Source organism: Rhopalosiphum padi, chromosome 2 (genome assembly GCF_020882245.1).
Source record: "Rhopalosiphum padi isolate XX-2018 chromosome 2, ASM2088224v1, whole genome shotgun sequence".
In the NCBI taxonomy this organism is placed as follows: domain Eukaryota; kingdom Metazoa; phylum Arthropoda; class Insecta; order Hemiptera; family Aphididae; genus Rhopalosiphum; species Rhopalosiphum padi.
In genome coordinates this window covers 66,689,581-66,710,764 of record NC_083598.1, presented here as the reverse complement: position 1 = coordinate 66,710,764, position 21,184 = coordinate 66,689,581, and the positions used below count along the sequence as shown (strand labels likewise).

Sequence of the window (21,184 nt, the reverse complement as noted above, 5' to 3'; positions counted from 1 at the left end):
CACCCGAAAGACAGCCGGGTCGATGGTACGTGTCTCACTAAGCTGCGATTGCGACCTTGAGGCCTTGGCCAATGTTTTCACCAGGCGACACGTTCAGCCTTGACGCCGAGCATCATAATACGTTATTATGGACTTGTCGGACGACAACAGAAGGGGTAAGGGGAGGGGAGGAAGGGGCACATAGTTTACTATAACATTATTAGGTACTTTGTTATTATTATTACACTGTCTTATTTAACACCCGATGCGGTAACACAAGTAACGGGGATAGGAGGTTATTAGATCTCTTTAAAACGTCCCCCGCCAATAACACTAAAATAATATTCAAATTTAGTGGAATGGTTGACATGACTTTCTCCCACGTCTTGAGTAGAACGATGTAAAGGGTTGTGGCTGATTTGCGACGTAATAAGGTTGTTATGGACGAAATAGGACCCACGTCGAGAGATCACAACAATAATGGTGCACTGCACTGTGCGTATATTTATAAGATTCAATTTATTTAATACTAAATTATACCTAATATAGGTGTATCTTTTTATTCCATTGAAATGCATAGTAGGTTTAGCAGTCTTTAATAAAATTTTAAAACGACTGCGGAACGAAATATTAACGAAACATTTATGACGTATAGGTACGGAAATATAAAACGACGTAATTGCAGCTCGACTGACAACACACGCTGCAGAAAATAATGTTTTCTTAGACTCGTGTTCATTCTACGTTTAAAAATCTTAAATATTTTATTTAATTTACACAATGATATTGTATTATATTCTAGGTTATATATAAATATACACTTGTTTATGGTAGTTATGTGACCAAATACAGTAAGAAAAGTTAACGTAAATAATGATATACACATCATAATATTTAGAGAACCCATGGTCAACCGATGGTGTGCAGAATCTCCTAACTAATGGGTTACAAATTGTAAAAAATTTTGAAACTAAAACAACAAACGTGATCTCTAGCTTCAAACATGCTTGCGAATGGTGTTCAATCGTACGTGATCGTATGTGCCAAACGCCGCAGTAGCTCTCGATAAAAACCACGCATACCGAATTCCCGAGAAAACCAAAGAAAAGGGTTTAGCCAAACACCGGCGCGTCGTATTAATACAATTAATATATATCAATTATAATAGGTTGGGTACCTATAATATTATTATATACCTATGTAATACTATGAAATCAACACGGAAAACCGATACCGTCTCATAGTTCATACACTAATCAGTAATCAACGTTTTCGTTCAAGGTGATATATATATACGTCGAGGTACACACAGGTATAGGCGTCGTGTCGGGTTACGCGATGTCGGATATCTGCAGTGTACGCTAACAGAGTTTTGGCAGCGATCTAAGTGGTTTATATTTTTTTTCACTAATAATCAAAACAAAAACGTCCCTTTGTCGATAGTAACTGAGAAATAATAAAAAAAATACGCTCCGGTATTCAATGACACGAGATTACGATAGAACGCGCATAATAATATATAATATTTCCGAAAAGAACGTGTTTAATAACAATATGTCCTTGTCCTCGAGCGCCGCCGCCGTGATCACGTATTATAAACACGATGAATTTGCTGCTGTTCACGGACAGTCTTGTAAAGATAAAAAATAAATACAGTAATATACATTTAAGTATACATATATATTATATAAATAAATAAATAATAATATTTACATTCAGACTATTCACCAAAAACTACACCTTGTTACGAAACCCACATGTTATTATGACACATACGTCAATAATAATTTATTATTATTATTGTTCTAGTGGCGAAATCGGAAACCGATTGAAAACGAAAGCGGATTTCAGCAAAATCTACGAAATAACACCATTAACAGTCACCTAATCGGGAATCCGGTCACAGTCCTGTGACCACTACTTTTAAGACTGGCTTTTTTGAACTTACGAAATCTTTAAATGCGTAATTTATTAGTTTCGCCCAGGCTGAACACTTTAAACATATGTTTAGAACCATCCCTTGAGTCTTAGGCATAGCACTTTTTTCTTAAATTTGGGTGAGACCTCAGGTTCGAAAAAAATTAAGACAATTTGGTTTCAACTTGTATATATTATTTTATAGAATCAAGGTAAATGTGTACCATTTGTTCGTTGAGCTTATATTAAAAGCGCGGTACCGCGATTTTTGATAATTTCGTAGATGTTGTTGTCGCAAATTTGTGTATCGTAAAAACGACCAACAAATGACATTGATATAATAATAATAATAGTCCGGTCGGCTGTTGGTAAAAAACAGTTTATAATCATCAACGCGTACGACGAACTCAGCTGCTACCCGCAAGAGGAATCACACTCGGTAAATTATATTCATGCCGGCAGGCACCTGCGCGCAAGACGGGCGGAACCACCCTGTGTTCATCGGCGGCTGTCTGCTCATTCGGACCGGACAAAGTTCACCCATTGTCCACTGGCCGATGAGGTCAAACTTCAAGAAAAAATATTATGTTCATTCTAAACCGATGAAAAGGTGTTTAATATTATAACGATAACCGATTCGGTTAAGAAACAGAAACCGATAAAATATATAATATTATATATAGATACAATACTATGGCAAAACAAAATTCTCGTTCGTCGGACATGATAACAGTTAACGAAGTAACAAATTTAATGTGTTACCTATATTCATGCCCTAAAAACGCAGTGATGAATATTAGTATAGAACACAATAATACTATATTGTTATATTATAAAAATGTATTCTTTTCTCCAATGTAATAGAGTATTGCTCTCTTCCCATAATACAACTAAAAACTGATATTGAGTAGTCTGAGACGTGCGTGATAGACAAAATAACGTAAAATATTATTAAACGCAGTAATTGGTATACGGTATGTGTAATAACTAATAATAGTTGAGTAATTTATAATTATTTTTTTACGTCGTTTAAAGTGTAAAAACGGCAAAGTATAAACATGCGCCGCCACCGTCAGTTTCCTAGAACGAACAAAACCCGTGGGTGGACACGCCGCCGTCATCTCTCTCTGTATACCGTACGCGACGGCGGCATCGTGTCGTATACCAACGAAATGCCTAACTAAGCATATCATTGCCGCCGACGATCCTTTGTGAAGGAAAAAAATTTCAAATTCATAATATTTTATTATTTTATGATGATCGTAATGCCAATCGTACATCAGATCGTCCAAACATTTTCTCTTCATTATTAATAATCACTAGGTTTTTTTATGCAAAATTCTATCCTGCCTTCGACACGGAACTCATATAGACAGGTATTCAAAATAGACGCGATTCTTAACACACAGCACACAACCTCCGCACTGTTCAATTGTATTTCAATAGAAACGACGGCGGCAGAATCTAAAACGGCGAAGACTGAACACAACGATTTTTTTTTTTTTTAAGAAATCTTGCTAACGCAGTGTAGTACTAGTGCGCATGCACGCATAAGTTTTGTACACCTAGGCAGAGTTGTAGTGATTATTATTATTATTATTATGAATATTGAACGTCGAGAGAAAAAAAATCCACTATTGCACATAATATGTGATATACGCGCCGCCGCCGACTCTCCCCTCACGGAAACGATGAGTCAGCATTTGAATAAAACACCGTTCGTCGGCAGCACGCGCACCGGCGAACTGCAGATCAACGAGTAATTAAATTATAATATTATTGACATATAAATAAGCACTAGCTGGAAAAATAATCCATATTATACACAGAAATTCAATGACTACCATATACGTAAATGATTGAATTTCTTTTTGTTTTTGAACATTACAAAATATCAAATACTTATTTAGGGTTTTAGCTTATAAAACAATACATTTGGCCATTTACTACTCTATGGGAGAAAATGTATGATAAATTGATTCAGTATAATTTGAATTGACTAACAAAATTACTTATTATGAACATGTTAATAATGACTAACAAAAGTACACATGATAACTTGTCAACATATTGCCAATAACCGCCACCGTCTTTTAGTCGTTCATTTTTGTAAGTTCAATATTCATTATTTCGATAAACTAATTAAAACCTTATTTCGATAGAAAAAATACAATTTTAGAAAATTAAGCAATAAAAGCGATGACCACAATATTTACAGTACATTATTATATATTATTAATAAAAACGATTTTTTTTTAAATATTTTCATTCATATATATTATGTATAAGAAAATGTGTAATCTCTCGACGAAGTTACGCGCTTTTTCTTTGTCCACGTCTATAAGTCGACTATAACACATAAATATCTATTCACACATATCCCAGACGGGACGAAATAACACCAATCCGACACACAGTTCTTACGAGGGGGTCGACGACAGCAGTAGTGGCAAATAGTACGATTATGTGTACATTTTCGCGCTAATGCCGAGGAAAACACGTCGAAATCGCGTTTTATCTAGGCCTAAGCGAGTAATAAAAAATAAAAATGAACTTGTGATGGTGGGGGGAGGATAGGCGGTGTTGTGTCCTTGGTCTCGAGCGCAAACACTTAAATCGCGTCCATAAAATTAGATGGAAAAAAAACGGTCGCCAGCATAAATATAACATTTTTTTTTTACATTTCGTTTCGAAGTAATAATGAATTTACACGGTCTTTGCACACGTTGCTGCGCTTACAATGGGCGAGCACACGGAGAACGTGTTGGAACAATTACCATTTATTCATTAGGCCGCCGTCGGTCGTACGAATCAACCGCAGAGGACGGGGGCGGCGGCGGTGGCGGCGGCAGCCGCGACAACACAACGACGGTTTTTATTATATTTCATTCCTCTTGCAATGCGCGACGCTCGTTTTACACTGTACATACTACGACACATACACCACGCGCGTACAATTACTTATGTGTATATGTAGTATGTACATAATAATAATATATAACATACATGCGCGTGCATGCATTCACACACACACACACGCCACACGCATTAATCGTAAATAGTTGGGAAAAATTCCGTTCGCCCTCGCGTATTTTATTAAAAATAGAACCGAATTTTATTTCGGTTCTTACACGAACAACACTAATGCGATGTCGAAATAATTATAATAAGAATTTTTAATATTTATTAATACAAATGCAGTTTTTTGCTAAAAATGTTTTTGATGATCCCTCGAACTCAAAGTGTAACATAGTACAGCATAGTAAACACCTATCCTACGTGTTTAGGCCACAAATGAAAAATCAATAATTATTTTTAGAAAAAAACCCATAAAGCGGTTATCAAAATTATTATTATTATTATGTGCACTTCCACGGTGTACCTACCTAACTGCAGTTTTTAAGTCTTGGTGGCCTTGCACCGTTGCAATAACAAGGACCGTTATCGTTTTACTGACGACATAAAGTCCAAATTTGAAATAAACTATAGTGCGCGTTAGATTTTTGTCAATTCAACACATTCGATAATAATTAATAATAAATAACGAATATCTTAAAAAAAACATAAACATTGTAGATAAATAAAATAAAATAATAATTGATGTTATAAACGTGGCAGTCTAAAATTTGAAGTACATGATGAATTGTATAAAATAGTTATTATTAATTTATTCATCAATATGATAATAAAAAGGTGATGAATTTTTCCTTATTTTTACTTATCTAATTCATGTGCAGTGGAATTTAAAATATAATTTAGTTTATAAGGAAATAATATTGTATAGCTTATTCTCAAAAAATAAACGCCGACAAGACGTTCGTTATGTATTCAATTTGGTAATTTGGTCAGTGGTTTATACCTAATTAAAAAGATGATAAATTACTGGTACCAGAATAATAATTATAACAGTATATTTTGTGTAAAATGTCACGTATTTGATTACTATTATTCACGGGCCATAGAAATAAAGCCACACACGTGATTGAATAGAATGACAAGAATGCATTTAAAACAATTAAAAAGCTATTCCTCAGAAATACTGCGTAAATATGGTTTTAAAATTATATTGCGACGACTGTAATAGTAGTATAGTGAACAAGAACTGTAAAAATAATATTAACAACTATTTATTATGTTTTGTTACTTATTCGTTTGAGAGCCTGTTTTGGTAAAAAACTAAAGAATAACAAAATATATCAGATTATACATCAATATAATATGTCATGCATTCAAAAATAATAACAGTATGTCAAATGTTAAATTATAAGATGAAATAAAACTAGGAGCCATGGCAATTTTATAAAAGTGTTATGTTTAAAACAATTAAACCAAAAACATTAGTCAGTAAAAATACTAAAAATAGATGTTCTTGACCACCGATTGTTAAAATATAAATTTTGTTTTAGTTAGAGCTATTATCGGAGCACGGTTGTCCTCCGATCAAACCTCATAAACGCACATACGAGAATCTAATATGTCTACAGATAGCGTTAGAACGAGACGATAAAGAGGTTATTTTTATGTGCCGGCCTGCAACTAGTTGACCAACCATTACTGACTATTTGACATTTAAAAAAAAAAATTGAGAATATTTTCTGGGATACCTGTAGATTTATAGCTTATAAGTTATAATATTATAAATATTTCAAGAAAAAAATTGGTCCATGAAAATTAAACAGACGGCAAAAAATGATACGGTCTAAAAAAAAAAGGTTGAGAATTTTTTATTGAATCCGATCTACTTCGGCGTTTGTCGTTTTAAGTTATGACGCCGTCGTTTTGAATATCAAAGACCCGAAGATGATCATTGACCTCGATAAAAATGTAATGCCGTTTGCAGAATTGCGACAAAAATCTGTTTGTAAATCGTACTGTATAGTTTCAAGTTAACCAAGAGCGGAGCGTGTATACTGCATAGTAATTGTTTTGCTATAGTAGGTGTTTCGTCGGATTTGCTGATGGTTTTGATTTTTTTTCTGAGAACCAATGAATCACTTTTAGTAATATATGTATTTAGGTTTATTTTCTTTCGACCGAGAAGCTCTAATGCGACATAAACGCAAATTTTGAAAAATCTTCTGATGAAGGTAAACGACCGAATAGATGGGGTAATAAGCGTTACAACGTGACTTGTGAGCAGTTAGTCGGGTCGCGCTAATTATGATTTACTGTCGACAACTCGCAGGTTTTTATTTTATTTAATTTAATCACACAAATTTTCATACGACTATAATATACCTGTTTCGTTTTTATAATATTTTGGAAATGTGTTTAAAAAAAATTTTATGGATAATCCACCACCATAATATTTTATATTTCATCAAATTAAAATTTGCACAAGTGAAATAATAAAAACTGAAGTCATATAAATTTAATAGCCAAATACATTTAGTACTAAAAGAAATTAAAAACAATAAAATATAATATATTATTATTGTATTTAAAATACATATATTGTGTATATAAATTGCTAAAATTATACTTAATTGCTTTAAGCCATTTAAATATTTTTATCGTATTATTAAACAATTAAAATCTCGAAGAAAAAATTAATAATATAATATTTAAAATTCTTAGTTCTCCACCAGAAACGATTAAGTCTTCATTGTAATTTTAACAATTTTAATTCTACGGCTTTTATTCTATAAAATTTATTAAATACTTTTAAAATACTATAAGGCAAAACAACAACGTATAGTAAGTAACATGTTACTAATAAAATCGGATACTTTTTTTTTTTGGAGCAACAATTACGTACAAAATGAAAAAGAAACCTCATCATATCAACTTCAAACTACTAACAGTATTATTATGAAACGATGAATATAACTTTTACCATACTAAAGGAGTTGGATCATAATCGTTGAATTTAACTATAAACTAAAACAATGCAGTCTTAATTTTTGTTCAAAACTACTAATTGAGTCCAATAATTATAAATATAAATATTGAATTAATGTCTAATAGTCAACATATTAAAAAAAATAATATGATAATCAATGTAATATATTATATTTAAAATAATGAATTAATTATTAAATCCCATAGTACAATAAAATAATAAAATAATCTAACGTCCTTAAATATATACCGAATAGACGTTACAAATATTATTGTTATAATAGTGATGAAATAAAGATTACTAATTATGAACGAAAAATTATTTATGAAACTAATATGTACTTCACCTAACCTTTCAATGTTACGGTGGTGAGAGAAAGAAAACCAATTATCGAAGCGAACGAACGATATTGTACTACGTAATGGCCTTCATAAACGCGCACACACACCCTAATGACGTACGATTTAAAATTATAATTTCGTCGTAAATTATTTGTCGGAGAACGTTCGTCATCGGTGCTAAATATAAAATAAATGTCAGGGCATCCCGCGGCAAGAAAGTACAAAATTGTTCAACAACACAACATTGTTGTATAATAAATGTGGGTCATTGCACCGTTGCCGAGTAATAAAACTCGTAAAAGATATAGGCAAGTCTTATCGGGTTCGAAAACCCCGTGACCAATGTTGTGGTATTGGGTGTGAAAAATACGCGACGAAATAAAAACGTCATGTCCGTTTGGTGAGAAAACCACAAAAGCCAAAAAGTTCGCGGTCGGAAGATATTATAACGATAATATTACGAAGGACTGTAAACAGTTCGATTGGAACACGCCGCCGTCTGCTACCGAAAGAGAAGATCGGGAGACGCGCAAACAATAATAACACACGACCCGTCCGATGTCGGATCTACATCACAGATTACTATGAACAATCTTCGCATCGATCGACGACGGACGCAGAGAGAGCTGTGCATGCGATCTGAGAGTCATCTCGGCGGCGGCAGCGGCCGATTGCTACTATTACTAACTGTACTATATTATAATTTACAATAAAATATAACAATATTATACGAGAGGCCCTTAACCTCGAAAACCGATAACGACGATTACGCCACCGGTTACCTGTGCCACACACGCGCGAACGCGTTAGCCAAAAACCTAATTATTACCGATCAGAATTAGATATAATATCATATATAAATAACAATGTACGTTAATCGGACGTCTGACAAAACGATTTCATAATGCGAACACGACGCTCGTTAATAAGTATTATCTTTACGATCGTCGACACGTGGGGGCCCCGATTACACGAAAGTTCGCGTCTGAACTGTACACTAAACAGAGATAGAGCGATCGTGCGAGAGAGAGAGAGAGAGAGAGATATGACGCAAAAACGCGAATCGACTTTCGGCGACGGGGTGCGGATCAAGTGTGGGACTAGGGGTGGTAAAAAGCTCGGGTAATATCGGGAATAAATCGAGAAAAACTCACCCAGAGATGTTGGAACTGTTGTGGTGTATGACATTGGAACCGCTGTGGTAGACGCCGTGATGGTTTTGCGATGACAAGTGTTGCGGAATTTGCTGGTCCGCGGCCGCGGACGACGGCGTGTACGAGTGGTCGGCCACGTGCGGCTGCTGCTGGCATACGACGGTGGGCGAACCACAGCCACCCTGTTGTTGGTCGTCGTGCAAATGTCCCTGTAACGGGGACGCGCTGCCCGAGTCGCTGTGCAGCGAGGCCACGAGATGCGCGAAAGGGTTTTCCTGTTGTCCGGGACCCGCGCCACCGTCGGACCGGGCCAAGTGCAAGTCGAGCAATTCGCCTTTAGCGGCAGCGGCGGCCACCACCACTTCCTCGTCGTAACCGCCCGCCGAGCTGCCCGGGCTGGAGCAGTGTTGCTCCTGTTGTTGCTGAAGCTGCACGGACAGCTGTTGTTGGTGATCCTGGTGGAAGTACTCGTCGGCGTACACGTGCTGGACCCGGTCGAGCGGTTCTTGCTTGAGCACGATGTGTTCGAACTTGGTATGTTGCTGTTGCTGTTGCTGGTACGCTGCCTGCTGCTGGTACTCGTAAAAATCTTCGTCTTCGTCGCGTTGTTGGTGCAGCTGTTGCTGACCCGCGATCAATACTTGTGGGAAAATCGAGGACATCAAGTCACGGCCACTGCCGTACTTGGCCTGTTGATAAGTCTGCGCCACTAACATGTCGTAACGGCTGTTCGGCGACGGTCCACTGCTATTATTGTTGGTATTGTTGTTAACGTTGACACCGGTCGTCGATGTCGTCGTAGTCGTTGCACTGTTGCTTACGTGTAGCTGTGGCGGACTGTCGTGTTGCTGGTGTTGGTGCTGGTGGTGGTGTTGATGATAGTTCATATCATCACGGCGTACGTACACGTTGCCAGTCGGCCGTTCGTCTGCCGTCCCGTGAACCGGTTGTTGCTGTAAACGGTCGACGGCGGCGGGCTCCTCCTCCTCCGACCCGAACGACGTCCTACCGACCGGCGCACCATCTACCGCCGGCGACCCGTAGCCGATGCTGGGCGTGCCCGCGCTCCCGCCGCCATTTTCTTCGTCCGCCGCCGCGGTCACCACATCGGTCGCGCCGTCGCAACGCTGTTGCTGCTGCTGTGACGACGACGACGACGCCGCCGCGGTCGTTGTGGCCGCCGGCGACGACGATTCATCGCTCGCATCCTCCGCAGTGGCAACTACCGTCGTCGTCACGACGTCACCGCGACGGCTGTTCAGCTCGTCGATGGTGTCCGCTGCCGCTCTGTCTTCCTCCGCGGACGTGTCAAACTCGCCGACGCAATCGCTCCTTCCGTCGCCGACCACCACATGGTGCTGCAGGTGGTGGTGGTGGAGTTGATGCTGGTTGAGCTGTTCCGACGATGATTCCGCTGCTACTACGGCTGATAAGCCTAAACGAAATAAACAAATCTATTTTATAGTTAGCTTGTCTTCATAGTATTATATATATATGTGTATAGGTATAGGTAGCATGTCAACCCACTCAAGTTTTTTCACACACCGTATCTACATATTATTATAATGTGTAGTAAGGACCAGGCGCAGATCTAAACATCTAAAATAGGGGGAGGGGGTTACATTTTTCAGAATAAAGGAAATTATAATTTTAGTACAACATAATAGATTATGAATAACATCATAGACAAGACTTGATTCTATTACTGTAATATAACGAATTTAATCTATACATTTTAAGACATACGAACTATTTATTAAACATAATATTATATTAATATATATTAATACATAACATAGAAAATTTCCAAAGTAGTGATTGGTGGGGTAAGTACGATAGTGTTTCAGGATATGAAACTTAATGCAACTTTTTACAAAGATTTTTTATATATGTGCGAACGGCGGCATTACCGCAATATCATCAATGCATTAGGTACTTAAAATCACATATTATGTGCTGCTGGCAGTGATTAAAAAATATTTAATTTGACCAATTTATTCGTTTTAAATCCCGGATGAATATTTTGACTTGAAAAATATTATAAAAAATATTTTATCATTACTCGGGGTAAAATGTGGTGACATAAAAATAGAACAACCGCGTGATTATATTAATAAAAATTAAAAAATTTGATTTTATGTCATAGTTATTGAAACACGTTGCAAGTTACAAACTTTATTCGTTCCATTCTATATGATAACTACCCTTTACTATACAACAGTCATAACTGCTGGTGTTTAACTGTCTTAGCAAAAGTGAGAGAAGTATACAACTAGCGTATGATATACCACGAGTGTCTTTAAATTAGATAGCAATGAGCAATAAATAATAACTGTATTACAAGTTATCCAAAAAGTGAATACCTGTACGGTGCAGTAGTCGATTAGTTTAAATAATTTATAACATTTTATAAAAATTAAAAAATAAATGCGTTTACCTATTTTCATTCCTTATTTATTATTTTTCATAAAATAATATTTTTAAGGTCAATAACACAATTATAATCGTGGCAATCGTGCTATACACTAAACAATTTAAAATTTAAACATTCATTAAAATTCATTCATATAATCATTTTACTATTTTAGACTTCAACGTATTCTAATATCATACGAAATTTAAAAGAATAATAACAATTATACTATGCTTTATGCGACTAAAATATTTATTTATCTTATGCTTTTCTAAAGAAACTTATTTTTTTTTTATTATTATTGAATTTACGCGTTATCAACTGCATAGTGTAGACGTGTAGTCAAAACCGTTCTGATCTACAGCAAAATTAAACAAAGATATATTTTTATACTAAATTATATTAGGTATATACCTACAGCATAATAAAAACCGGCAAGTTCAAATATGAAAACTTAATAATGACTCATTATTAAACATTGATACTGTTTTCTAAGATCCAATTATTATATATTATATGTATATAAATAGTTATTTAAAATAACCAGTTCAACTGATGTTAACAAAAAAAAGCTTTCAAATGTGTGCCTAAACAGTCTAGCTAGTCAACGATTATTTTAATTGTAGCAATAAAATCATTTCATTTTAGACCTTCAAAATGATCAAGTATCTATGATGTATTTATTATAAATATATTATGTACAATTTATTTTACTATTTTTATATTTATGTAAATATTATTCCCAAAATGTTATCAATAATAAATAATAATAATAATTACTCATTGCTATAGGTAAACAAGAAGTTATAGTAACCTCACTAAAACATTCGTAAAATGTACAATATTTTAAAATTATAGTAGGTATACATAATATAATATAAGAACTATATAAACAGTATCAACAATTGTGTGTATTAATTCAACAGTACAGCATCAGGAATGGAGTATATTAAAACAAGAGATAGATTTCTTTGGATGTTTACATCACTGTATAAAAAGTGAAAATGTTTTTTAAAACATATCGACACACACTCGTATATTATTATAATATATATTAATATAACCACTACATCCCTTAGAAATCTCTGTGTCCCACTATGACTTAATAAGTAATAAGCATTTAAAAATATAATTATAATGAAACATAAAGAAATAAACTATGCAGTATTAATTTGAATATAATAATTACAATTTAAAACTATAGGGAATTCAACACAACTATATAATTTGCTATTATGCATACTATTTACTACTATATTAAATCGTTGTATGTTGTACAGTATATATAAGTATCTATAATATTTCAATTTAATATATTTACATATTTATAACATCTATAGCGAGTATAACGTATTGCATATTTACAATTTTGATGATACAGAACTTTGAAACCGTAAGTATGATATCATCAGTTATTATTAAGACTTTACACAATATAATGAAGTGTTGGTAATATTGTTAATTGTTATATCTTACGTACACTCAAATAGATATATTGTATATACCTAAGCCTATAATTTTATAAATAAATTTACCTAGATTTATCAAAATATAAAAGGCTTGGTTAATTAACAATAAAATTCCATACAAACAATTGTTAAAAGATAAAACTTTTATATATCAATCCTATCTAAATTGTAAACCAATTTAATTAATTTTATGTTACATAAATATATCTGCGAAAGTTTCTATATAAACATATTCAGTAAAATATGGATTTTAAAATAAAATATATATTTTACATTATAAAAAATTATAATAAATATAATAACTTAAGAAAATAATAATCATGTTGAACATAAATGAAATATACTACAACAGTGAAACAAAAACATACACGATCATTATATTTTAGTCCCGATAAATTTATTTGTCATTTACTATTTTTTGGATAATAATGGTTATCGTATAATAAAAATATTTAAAAATAATAAATACTTAAATACTAAAATAGTTAAAAATGTATTTAAAAAAATATTTCTATGTTTGTATAGCATTACAATAATTTCACTATAATAACATTAAATAACTACATATAGGTACTTATACTACATAATTATTATATATATACTATTACTATGTATCGAACATAGTTATCGTTTTCGACTACATACATTTATTATTATTATTATTATTTTTATTTTTATTAAATAATAATATTGTATAATAAAATAATTTTATATATATCCAAAATGTACCTATAGTAATAAGTAACAACAAACTGACAACTCTCATAAATATTAGTTTTCTCTCCCTGATTCACACCCTACATGGAAAATGTACGTTCCGCAAAACTGATTTTGGGATGTTGACTTTAACATTAAAGCAAATTGACTTATTATCAAACTTAAAGCAAGAAACATTATTATCTGTGTCTGCGTGTTTTTTTTACGATTATTCAATTTGAATGTAAGTTGTGAATGTGTAAATTATTACAATTTAAAAATGCATGTACCTATATATCGTAGAAAACTTTTAATATACCTAGGTTAGGTTAATTTATTACCTATACGACTATACCTAGTAAAAACACTAAGTACAAACACTGACAAGTACTGACATACTGCTGTGACATTTACACTATAATATGCATACTTATTATGTTTAAACAGTGTATATTAAAAAATTTAAAACAAAAATTCACAAATATGGATTAATTAAGATTTTATATTTATTTATTAATCTCAACCAATAATCAGTCACAGCTAGACTTAAAATTATAAAATGTGAATTGGATTACCATTAAGTTAATTATTAACAAAAATATCAGATAATTTATATTTTATAAACTATTTAACATTAAGAATAAAAATCAGATAACCAACCAATATCACATTTATGGGTGGTTGAGGTTCGATGATAAACAATCAGGAACAAAAAATTAAAAACAATTTTTATCTGGGTGTCGAATTCGAACATCTCCAATATGATAATCTTGAATAAAACTGTACCCAATATGATAACCTTTTTTAATATGGGACTAAGTGTTAGAGAGGTCAAATCACTAATACTGTAGGTCAATATAATATGATAAGGGCGTATATTTACAATTCGTTGAGGGAGGTCTATACAGTGAGGATGGTCAATTCAACCCCCATCAATACTATAGAGTCAAATTACAACATTAAACTAAAATTCGGCGTATCGATATTTATGGGCAATATAATGTTCGTTTTGTTTATAGAAAATATTTAATTTGTGCAATCCATTCGTTTTGAAGAATACTAGATAATATTCGATAGTAGAAAATATAGGTATTAGATATTTACTACAATATTTAATTTCACATTATTTTAGAAGTAATATATGTATATATATATAAGTTACAATAATGTCTTTGGGGACAATTTGTTTACCAGCGTTATAAAAGTGAAGAAAAAAACTAAGCCAAAATTAACCCTACGCAAACAAAGGGTTCCCATGGTTTTTATTTACAGTATGCCTCGTAGTATAATGGAAACAGGACCTCAGGTGTGAATCAATAGCCGGTTTGTTTAGGCCCATACTCTCTCACGCCGGTACGCACGGACACACTTAACCGATTTTCACTTTTCGACACATATACAACAACAAAAAATACGAAAATCACTTAAACCCGTATACTTAGGTTCCTGTCCTACTCCGCTTGTCTACGAACTTCCTTCGTTTATAATATAGGCTGCTGACCGGTAAAGGAATCCAACAGTGGCTTTTTATCGCGAATTTCTCGCAGGAAGTGTCCGGTCCAGTGGCCACAAAGAAAAAGATAACGAAGTCGACACTTGTTTCCCCTTTAGTTGATAAATAAAATAAACTCGATGGGAACGACATGCTGATATAAACAATAAACATAATTTAAAAAAGCGCATATTATTAAGGACATATAGTATTATTATTATAGTAATATAAAGTATTTAAAATTTAATTATTATAATACAATAACAATTTACAATATTTATTATAATTTACCCGTTTGTGATATTGACCGATGCAAAAATCATCGATAATCAAATGATTCCTCTCGGTTGCGGTGTATACAACAAAAAAAGGATACAGCACGCTCTAACATCACACTATCACAGAGATAATAAGTAGATAGGTTTTAGCCTATAAATACTAGGTATATAATACTAATATAATATAATAATATAATATCACAATTCAAATTATGTATAAAATATGTAAAATTACGTATTAAAATCCGATTACAGTGGATAATAATATGAGGAAATAAAATGGAAAATATTATATTAGTTAGTAGGTCGCAGTGTCGCACACATGTTTACATCGACACCGCATACTGCCTACGTCTATTGTGCAGTAAATTCGTGCCAACAACAATACTTTACACATAACGATTGAACGGTCGTGGGGTAATATCTTTTATCAATTTTAAAGTACATCTAATGTAATCCCAATATAATTGTCGGTCATTTTCAAGAATGACAAATTATAAGCGGCATATTAGTAGCTGATCAGCACGGAGTGGATTAGAATATAAGGTCCCGGTCATGTTTTATCGTTTCGGCTTTTCGAAAACATTAAATAAAATAATTTAGTCTATTAGAATAATACAATTTCACAAAATAATGTTGCAGTACTTGAAAATGAATAATGGTTTTATTGATACCGTTACTTTTATGAACAGTCTGTAACAATTAATTCGTCGATTATACGTGAATATTGTAATAAGAGACAAATTTGTGAATGTCAAACTAAATATTTGATGGAGAAAGTCAGGTTTTATCGTGATCGAATTTGTTCCTAATTGTATAAATAATAAATCATAAATAACTCCGAGCACGTATATAGCGTAACTATAAATCGCCAATATTTTTTTCTAAATAACTCAAGTACTTATACATAACAGTAAAATGAACTATAAACTAAAAAAAAAAAAAAATAATATTAATAATAATAATTGAGAATTCAACTTATATATGATGTATGTAAGTAATAAGTAATTACTATAATAAATATAATAATAAAAAATCAGCCAAATTTTTTTCATATTGCGCCACTGATAAGTTAAAATATATTAATATACTAAACTTAAGTAAAAATTATGTTTAAATGATATAATTCTATGAACAAAAATAGTTAATAACAATTGCAAATCATAAACAAATATAAAAATAGACTAAATTATTAATTTTATGTAGAAAGATGAAGTAGAAAAATTAAAGTATGTAAACATTAGAGTAATAAAGATGTCCTGTAAAAGCTTTAAGTCTCTAACGCCTTTAACAACTAATACATTAGACCAAAAATGAAAATAAAAATTACTTATTTTTAATGTTGACAAAATAATCTTAATAAATCTAGTTAATAATTATTTATGCCATTGATACACGGTTTTGTTAAAAATTGAATCTTATTCTCATTATATTGAATATAAAATTTAAAAAAGATAAAAATACATTTTTTATTCATAGAAATAAAAATTAATGCACCATGATCATAAACAATTTTTATATTATTTTTTTTTCATTGTAATAATAATTCGTAAACTGTACATTAAACTATTGAAACTGTACGGATTGCTTCTTATGTAATACATTGACCCAAATAGTCAAACAGTAGGCCTCGGACTATAATAACTTAAAGGTTATTAAGACCAAATAATAATATATATATATATTTTGAATTAATTTTAAGTGTGTAAATTAAATAGTTTAAGACATTTAAGTTTATTAGTTATTCTTAATGAGGCCAAATGCATAACAAATATGTATATACATTATCTAGATAATAAATCTGAACTTCAGAAAATAATTTAAATAATTAAACGAAAATTCAAATCATTTAAAAATAACATCTTAAAAACGTTATGTCATCAAGTCTATATGTCAGATAAATTACCATTTAGAAAGTATTTATTTTAACTTTTTATTTTCTTGACAAGTACCTAAATAATTTTAATAAATTTTAAATTATATGCGACGTAATTAGAGCAATATTCTTTTACGTTATTATTAAAAATCGATGTATCCTATAAGCTATAAAAACATTTCATAATATCATCGAATAACGTTATCCAGAGTTTTCAACCCGTCACGGGAAACGCAAATTACACTTGCGTTAATTAGACCTCTTCAACATCATTGGGGTAATAATTTTAAGCGAAACCAGATCCTAAACATGCTAACTATATCTAATTGTAATTTTCGATGACGACCAGGTCTGTCTTTCGAGCATGTGCCATTCCCTGGAGACTATCCCGACAACCAGATTTCGTGGCACACGCTATGATCGTTTGTCATCCTATAGCAGATTGTTGAGATATGAACAGAGAGAAGGAGAGAGAGAAAGGAAAAAAACCAAAAACAAGTGAAAAAAAAATGCAACATGTGTCCGTTTGTATGTTTTGTATAATATTAACGCCCACCATAGTCGTTTATGCACGTGGAGTCCTTGGAAAATACTGCTAAACGACGTACACACACTGTTTTGTTTTACTATTCCTTTGGACTTAAATATAATATATAGAAATAAATCCAATGTTTTTCTTTTAAACCAGAATGAAGAATAAAAATTAAAAAAACAAACTTGACTTTCTAATATTTAAATACATTGTCGTTACAACTTTGATAACAATAAAATACTAAGCGTTAATGGATTAATTCATTATAGATGCATTGGTATAAAGCTTGTATTATTATAAATGTAGTCTTAGTATAATATAGCAGTAAATTTATTATTTCTAAATACATTAAATTAAAATACAATTAGAAAGACATTTTTATTTTAACTTTGATAACAGCTGTTTTAAATATAGTATTTGTATAGGTAACTGCGTATTTAATAATTGTGTTACTATTTTCAATTTTTAATTAGGTACATAATATTGTATATTACAATTTACAATGTGATAAAACAAAAACACATTTTTGCTCAATAAGCATTACTCACGATTCAGATTCAGATATCTAAACTTAATCGAAAATAAATATTCTTACAACATAAAATTGGTAATTTATGTGTTGGCGAAATATTAAATATTAAATAAATTATTATTCAATATAAAACTATTTATATAATTATGTACAATATGTTTTTATGTTATTTATTTTATGTAAATGAAATTAGCGAAAATATTTAAAAAAAATATTTATTTACAAATCGAGGAAAAATAAAATAAAATGAATACAAACACGTGTATATTCAGCTATGTTTGGATATTATATAATGTTATGATCATTACGGGTGTTAACTGTTGCATTTTATATAATGTCAGAATTATTATAATATGAAGACAGTATATTATACTAGTATCAACTTTGGATCGAAATAAAAACCAAAATTGTTCATAACCAATAAAAAAAAACTGTGAAGTATATAACCGGTCTGTTATATTATAAATAAGGTGTCGAGAATACCTCGTCATTGAATAGATCACTGCATAGATGTATTCAATTTAAATTCGTTTATACATCATTGTATAAAAGAAAACCGATTATAAGCGGAGGTAATTTAATTTTTTTGGTAACAAAACAATTAATTATTTTAGTAATAGTATTAAAATGTTCGTGTCCTCTCCTCATAATTATTTTAAAAGTACTGGGAAATTTCTACTTTTATCTCACTAAAACACAAACTAGAAATTAAATTTTTTACTAATAACCTCTCTCGAAGTTAGGAGCAAACATAAAAATAAAGAAAAAACACACGTTGTAAAACCAATACATATCCATCTCTCTGCTTAAAATCTAAAATTGGATATTTTTAAATTACATCTAATAATTACCTAATTTAAAATATAACCTCTTAAAAATGTCTATAGGTATAAATATTTAAATCCCATTCCCCATATTAAATTATTATGAAATTGTGTTTACATAGTTACTAGGATATTGTTACTTAATCTTTTGTTAACTATTAATGAATAATAGGTATTATATATTATATACATTTTTATATATGTTATATACTACTTTATAGATAACCCATCCAACCTTTCAAGTATTTCTTAGAAGTATAAACATAATCATTTTTATTAACCACAGACCACGGTTGATTTTTTTTACTTTTATAACGACAAATATCTCACATTTTAAAGCTCTATATAGCTATTTTTTATTAATAATCTTTATATATTAATATTTTTTAATAAAAGAGGCATTTAATAGAACTTAAATATTTAATAATATTTAAAATCATCCAAATAATTTAATAGTTGTATTGAAAAATAGGACTAAATTGACACCAACTGATAACTGGCTCAATGTATACCTACAAAATTATAGAATACTAAAAATGATTTATAACTATCATTGTTGTACTTGAATTATCAGTATATTATTTCATATATCTATGATATAAAGAAGGATTCAGTTGCCGTTCTGGTTAGATTGTAATAAAATAAAAAGTAACAAAAGATTTTTTAAATTACATTTTTTAATAAATTAGATCGTGTTTAAATAAAAATAAAAATTACTAATATTTCTAATTTAGTATACATTCCAATATTAACCAAGAATTTTTAGTTGATCGTATTTTTTACTTGTCATAGTAAAATTAAAACCGTATACTAAGAGTGCTAATTTGACAACAATTTTTTATTTTTTTTGTAAATTTACACGTACGACCTTCACTGGAAACTATTGTTTTTGTATACATCTTATCATTAAGAAAACCTGTTGAAGTTTCAGTCAAAAATTTATCGTTTACCATATACCCACGTAGTATTTAAAACATCATTTAACTAAAATATAATTATCTCTATAAATCAAATTAATATTTTATTATAATGTAAATTCGCTATATAATATTAGTATATTACTGTACTATAAAATAATTTTCTCCCTACTACTCCTCTTTCACCTATCGGTCGTAGACGGTAAAAAAATTGTTGGGCTACCGTTTCTAGTTGCACGACAAGTAGGTACACACGTTTAGGAATGCGACAGTTGACCTTGGTTACTTTGCAAGCGGTAACGCCAGGCTGGATACCTTGGCGCACGTAAGCGAAAATATGATGAACAACATAATTATTGTTATTATTGTTGACTAACAGAAAGTTTGTGAAAAAATAATAATTGTATTTGATGTAATTTGAATTATAAAAAAAAACAATTACCTATATAGTTTGAGAGTACCCTGCCTACTTAAAATTCTGAATATTTTAATAGGTTGAATTTTATCGAACAATAAATATATTTAAACTTAAAAAGTAATTATTTTATCAAAATATATTTCATAATTTAAAAAATTAAGATGACTATAAATAAACATTTATCGACAAAAAAATAATCAATTGGTTTTATAAAACAATGTATTTATTTAAATTTTTAAATTTTACAGAATTATAAAAAAATATGTATAATTTTTTTGAGAGAAATTAAATTATTATACCTTACGAACAAATTTTGAAACAGCTATAATTTTTAACAATCTAATATAAATATATATATGTATGTGTGTGTGTGTCTGTTATACACATATCACATATGTACAACTTAAAGTGTTTACTTTAATTATTAGTATACACTATACAATATAGCTATAACTATTAGAGTATGTATTATAATATTATGTTTCAAATGTTTCAATTAACATT

At 31.0% G+C, this 21,184-nt stretch overlaps 1 protein-coding gene across 2 annotated transcripts in view; it reads right to left on the bottom strand.

Annotated features, from left to right (window-relative positions):
• The window catches only part of LOC132919680 (box A-binding factor-like), a 41,644-nt gene that overhangs the window by 8,047 nt on the left and 12,413 nt on the right, over positions 1 to 21,184 (bottom strand). For both annotated transcript variants that reach the window (XM_060981455.1, XM_060981454.1), the window contains exon 2: positions 9,234 to 10,668. In XM_060981455.1, coding sequence (XP_060837438.1) covers positions 9,234 to 10,668 — 1,435 coding nt within the window. The remainder of the gene's footprint in view (positions 1 to 9,233; positions 10,669 to 21,184) is intronic.